At 58.0% G+C, this 5,956-nt stretch overlaps 1 protein-coding gene across 1 annotated transcript; it reads right to left on the reverse strand.

Annotated features, from left to right (window-relative positions):
* Positions 1-2,732: 2,732 nt before the first annotated feature.
* On the reverse strand, positions 2,733-5,455 carry TFF1 (trefoil factor 1). The gene is made up of 3 exons (XM_059686528.1): positions 5,308-5,455; positions 3,205-3,360; positions 2,733-2,764 (listed from the first exon to the last, which is right to left on the reverse strand). The coding sequence occupies exons 1-3, from the start codon at positions 5,390-5,392 to the stop codon at positions 2,748-2,750; spliced, it is 258 nt and encodes an 85-aa protein (XP_059542511.1). The 5' UTR covers positions 5,393-5,455; the 3' UTR covers positions 2,733-2,747.
* Between the last annotated feature and the right edge of the window lie 501 nt (positions 5,456-5,956).

Raw genomic sequence — 5,956 nt, forward strand, 5'->3', positions numbered from 1 at the left:
ACCCCAACCGCGGGCAGGCGGATCCCTGACTCCAGAGTGAGCTGTGCCGTCCAATCGGGGGTCTGCTCACCCTGCGGGTCATTCCGCACTGTCGGCGCCTTGGCCTCAGTTACAAAATGGGGTGAGGACAGGAAGGGGGGAGGGCCAGGAAGGGGGGAGGGTCAGGAAGGGGAGAGGGTCAGGAAGGGGGTGAGGGTCAGGAAGGGGGGAGGGTCAGGAAGGGGGGAGGGTCAGGAAGAGGGTGAGGGTTAGGGAGGGGGGAGGGTCAGGAAGGGGGGAAGGTCAGGAAGGGGGGAGGGCCAGGAAAGGGGGAGGGTCAGGAAGGGAGGAGGGTCAGGAAGGGAGGAGGGTCAGGAAGAGGGTGAGGGTTAGGGAGGGGGGAGGGTCAGGAAGGGGGGAAGGTCAGGAAGGGGGGAGGGCCAGGAAAGGGGGAGGGTCAGGAAGGGAGGAGGGTCAGGAAGGGAGGAGGGTCAGGAAGGGGGTGAGGGTGAGGAAGGGGGAGAGGGGGAGGAAGCGGGGGAGGATGAGGAAGGGGGTGAGGACCAGGAAGCGGGGGAGGGTCAAGAAGGGGGGAGGGTCAGGAAAGGCGGAGGGTCAGGAAGGGGGAGGGTCAGGAAGGGGGGAGGACCAGGAAGCGGGGGAGGGCCAGGAAGCGGGGGAGGGCCAGGAAGGGGGGAGGGTCAGGAAGGGAGGAGGGTCAGGAAGGGAGGAGGGTCAGGAAGAGGGTGAGGGTTAGGGAGGGGGGAGGGTCAGGAAGGGGGAAAGGTCAGGAAGGGGGGAGGGCCAGGAAAGGGGGAGGGTCAGGAAGGGAGGAGGGTCAGGAAGGGAGGAGGGTCAGGAAGGGGGTGAGGGTGAGGAAGGGGGAGAGGGGGAGGAAGCGGGGGAGGATGAGGAAGGGGGTGAGGACCAGGAAGCGGGGGAGGGTCAAGAAGGGGGGAGGGTCAGGAAAGGCGGAGGGTCAGGAAGGGGGAGGGTCAGGAAGGGGGGAGGACCAGGAAGCGGGGGAGGGCCAGGAAGCGGGGGAGGGCCAGGAAGGGGGGAGGGCCAGGAAGGGGGGAGGGTAAGGAACGGGGAGGGCCAGGAAGGGGGGCTGAAGAGACTGAGCAGCTTACTCCTAGGATCTATTGCCTCCAGAGGCTGTGGCAGGAGACACTGCATCTCACGAGGGATCGGAGGCAACCAATTGGTTTCTTTACCTGAACTGTCGGGCAGAGGTTGTGAGCGATCAGATCAGCTATGGACACGAGAGAGAAGGGACATTTCTCTGCACGTTCTCCAGTGAGGAAAAGCCCCATGATCCCCACAGCACACAGAACATGACACACGACAGCACACGTGTGTGCGGCTGTCTGCGTGTGCTGGGGTTCCCACCCTGACGGCCCTGCCCGTGCACGCACTCCTGGCTCCTGGGCTCTGGACGCACTTGTCCTGGTGGCCACGGGTCAGGAGTGATCGATCTGACTGTCCACGCCCAGCTCAGGCCCCTCTTCCTCTTGGGAACCAGCTGGCTGTGGGGAGCAGAAGTGCTCCCCTGCTCCTGGGACCCCAACAGTTGTGCAGGTTGTGTCCAGTGCGAGGGCACCTGAGAGGAGGAGCCAACGGGGGGAGCGATGGACTGAGCTCCTGGGGCAGGAGGACCGCCCGGAGCTGGTGTCTTCTCCTCACTCTCCCTGCAGCTGGGGCCGCGGCACCCAGGGCTGCTCTGTCACACCGCTGGCCCGGGTGGCCGTCTGTCCAATGCCAGGGTGTCCTGGGCAGGTCCTATTGGCTCCCTGTCCTTCCATTTGCCTGTCAGTGATAAGGTGGCACGTGGCCTTCGGCATGCCTCCCTTTCGGGGGGGGGGGGTTCTCACCAATTCCACACTGTCAGCCCCACAGAGTTGTTCTTCAAGGTGACAGACAGTTTGGCTCAGTGGATAGAGCATCGGCCTGCGGACTGAAGGGTCCTAGGTTCCATTCCGGTCAAGAGCACATACCCAGGTTGCAGGCTTGATCCCCAGTAGGGGGCATGCAGGAGGCAGCCAATCATTGATTCTCTCTCTCTCATGGTTGGTTTTTCTATCTCTCGCTCTCCCTCTCCCTTCCTCTCTGAAATCAATAAAAAAAAAAAAATTTTTTTTAAAAGATGTCAGCTCTGCAATTTTTTATTGTTAACACTGTCAGACTCTGCTGTGGATTTTATCTCCTGAGCCAGTTTCCACCTGGGGGAGGTGAAGACATTGACAGGTAGCTTTTGCTACACGCAGTGGCTCATCCACAATGAATTTTGCAAGAGCATTGATAGCGTTTGGTGCCTGTTTTCATGACTTGACAAGGGTGTGGCTGGGAGGTGCTTCTGGAAGGGCCATGAAGGGCCTTGTGCATGGACACCGGTTGCTAACAGCCACCGAGGCAACTTCCGCAACCCTGTGGCCAGGTTGTCCTCTCACCCACCCCTCATAACTCACCCAGGACCGTGAATTTGTGCATAACCCATGACAAGAAGCCAGCGGGGACAATAAGCACTTCTCTTGAAAGAAAGAAAAATCATTTTTTATTTCTAAAGAGAACTAAAAGCACAAAGTAGCGTTCATCTCTATTAATTTTCAGGTCAATTTTGAGCGGGAAAAATCAAAGCAGTCCATCCACGCGGTGAGCGAGGCTGAGGAGCAGAAGCTGGAGATGAGTGGGTGGCGGCGAGGCTGAGCAGCGGCCGGGGGTGGGGGTTGGCCCATTCTCAGTGTAGACGCGACTCCCACTGAGAGCGGCTAAAATTCGCAGTCCTCTGAAAGGGAAGGGGCGGGAGAAGAGATGTGAGCGAGGAGGAGGATGTGCTCTCACTTGGCAATAATGCCAGGGGATTTCTGACTTGAAAGTATCAACGGGAAGACTCTTCAGAAAACATGGCCCGTCTTCATATTTTGTCATTCCCTGCCCTCCCACCCCAAGCCAGCTACACATCACAAAGGCGATTCTCCGCAGCCTTTGGTGCAGGCTGGGGAGCAAAGCTGGGAAAAAGGCAGGTTCCTCCCCACATGGTCTTTCAGCCCCGCCTCCCCGTCCCAGACTGGATTCATTGTGATTTAGGCTAAACCGCTCCTCCCCAGGCCCCCGGGGCCACCGTCCGGTGAAAACACAGCTGGCAGTGCAGACAGAGTCCCGAGGCCCGTGCGGGTTTCTCACGCGCCCCACGCCGTCAGCCCCGCCGCGTTGTCATGGACGTACCTTCCGGGACGTTGTTGGCGATGTTCAGAGGGTAGAAGCACCACGGGTGCCCGGGGACGGTGCTGTCGAAGCAGCAGCCCTTCGCCGCGCACTGGGCGGGCGTGATGCCCGAGAACCCGCAGTTGCTCCTCTGGCTGGGGGCCATCACGCACGTCTCTGAAGGCGCACGGGCAGGGGCAAAGGTAAGCCCGGAGCCGAACTCCTCCTCACTATTTCTACCCGCACCCCGTCCCGCTTCCTTCTCCAGTTACATCAGCAGCCGGCTGGCGCGGCCGATGCAGACCCAGGCCTCGGGTCCCGGAGGGAGACCCTGTCCTCATTTCCTGACATGAAAACACGTCACCTCAGGGAAACTGCAAGGCGACCGGAATCTGTAACCCTGCACCTACCTGGACAACGTATTCATTCGAGCATTCATTTCAACGAACAATTATTAAGCATATTTACTCAATCAATATATCTATTGGGCACCATTTGTGTGTGCTAGGAACAGGAGATGACACAGCAAACACAGGCAGAGCGGGTCCGTCAGAAACCGAGCTCCTGCCAGGCTCTGTGCCAGGTGGTGGTGACCCAGAAATTAAAAATAAAGGCATGCTTGTTACGAGACCAAACTCAGATGGAGGAGAAAGCCAAGTATGTGTGCAAAGCAGCACAGTGCGACCATCCTAGTGTGTCCAGGTCAAGCACAGAAAGGACAAGTGACAACAAGGCTGAACAAAGCAAGGAGGGCTTCCCGTAGGAGGGGGTTGGCCTCTTGAGGATGGAGCAGTGGGTGTTCCAAGCAGAGGGAGCAGCATGGGTGATGGCGGTGAAGGGGAAGAGCAAGGTGTGTTCGAGGAGGTGTAAGTCCGTTTGCAGAGACGATGCAGAGGTTGAGGTGAGTGGTCTGAGAGGAGCTAGGTCAAGGGCTAGGGTACACAGTTTCAGCCTGAGAGCCACAGCTTTCACCAGGGGAGGGATGAAATGACCCAAAGTGGAAAGCACCCAGGGCAGACGGGCCAGCTGACAGCTCCCTCATGGTCTGGCTGCAAGATCTGTGGGATCGGCACTCGGGGCCAGAGGCTCTGAGAAGGCGAACGTGGCAGGCTGAGGCAGGCAATGGGAGGGGAGCCTGGGACAGGGGGCACAGGAGGGTAAGGGCTCAGAGGTGCACATGGCCGTGCACCATGAGTGAGAAGACAAGGGGGATGAGGAGCGAGGCCTTGGGAGCACCGACCGTGAAGGGACAGAGAAGGAAGGAGGCTGAATAGAAGGAGGCTGGTCAGAGGACAGGTGGACCGAGAGTCAGGCCAGAGGTGGGCACAGTTGGCCTTGACCCGGGGCATCTGGCTCCATGAAAGACAATTCCTCCAAAGACAATTCCTCCAAAGACAATTCCTCCAAAGACAGTTGGACACTCCCCCAGACCGAGAGGGCAGGACGCCCACATGCATTCCTTGGTGAAATCCAGCAAAGCACGCTAACATAACAAGTAATGTTGATTCAGCACTTTGTAGCTTGCAAAGCACTTTTCACAGACATCACAGACAATTGATCACACTCCGAAGATAAAGGCCTTGAGACACAAACAAGTTCAAAGGAAGCAGCAGTGCCCTCTCTCACTGGGCAACTCCCATGGACTAATATTGACGGAACACGAACCAATGGGGCAGGTGGTTTGGGCTCTGCAGAGCACGGGGCCCAGAGAGGCTCTCGGGATGCCCACCCGTGGAGTAGGCACTGGGACATCTGTGTAGACGTTAGGTGGTCCCACTGCCTGGGGCAGGGTTTGGCTGGGACATTTAGAAGTGCTATTCATACACCCTACCTCAAAGCTTGCTCTTTAAAATACCACATTCAAGAACAGCCTCATAGTGTCAGGACTGGAAGACAGCGCCAACCAAGGAATCCCACTTGCTCACGGCAGTTCTCCAAGCTCTCACTGGCCCTTTCTCCCGCTGCTAGCACCACTTGCTTTTACCTTCCAAACCCTCTCAAGGGCCTAAAACAATGCTTGGCTCAAAACCACACACTGTGAAACAAAGACCCCCGTCAGGGCTACCTCTCTATGCCCATGTGCTCCCCCCACTCCCCCCAAGAAGCAGGAAGAGGGCTGCTTACCGGTCTGGACCTGAGCCAGGCTGCTGAGGGCCAGCGAGAAGACCAGGAGCAGGACGCAGATCACCTTGGGCTCCATGGTGGCCATGCCTTTCTTCTCTCTGCTCCCAGGAGAGTACAAGTCAGGGGTGAGAATCTGTCTGAGCCCTCGATTTTAAACCCGGGCTCTGTTTGCTGAAAGAGTGTGAGATAACATTTGCCTAAGGAGGGTCTCACAGCCCTCCACTGATTAAAAGGTGTTTTCTAAACACGGGCAGGCCACACGGACGCGTTTGCTGATAGAGGGAAACTGTGTCTCGTAGTCATCTTGGTGCGGGATTTGAGATTCAGATCATCCCGCTCTTATCCATGGGAGTCTCCTCAGTTCACTGGTCCGTATCGGCTAATGTCAACAGTACACTCACTGGGAAGTGATTCATCACGAGAGATGGCCCACGGAAGGCGCAGTTGTGTGAACAGTGGCTCACGGGGTCCCTGCCACACAACTAAGGGAGGAGAAGGAGCAGAGAGCCCGCCCGCCTGGCCTTGGCCTTTCGACGTGGGCCATTTTCAACCATTTTGAGAATCCAAGTCCGGGGCAAAGGGGAGCTGACCTCGGCAGGATGAGCAGGAGAATGACAGGCCTGCCCCCTCCCCTTCCCAGGGGACTTGA

This window comes from Myotis daubentonii, chromosome 3, assembly GCF_963259705.1.
Source record: "Myotis daubentonii chromosome 3, mMyoDau2.1, whole genome shotgun sequence".
In the NCBI taxonomy this organism is placed as follows: Eukaryota; Metazoa; Chordata; class Mammalia; order Chiroptera; family Vespertilionidae; genus Myotis; species Myotis daubentonii.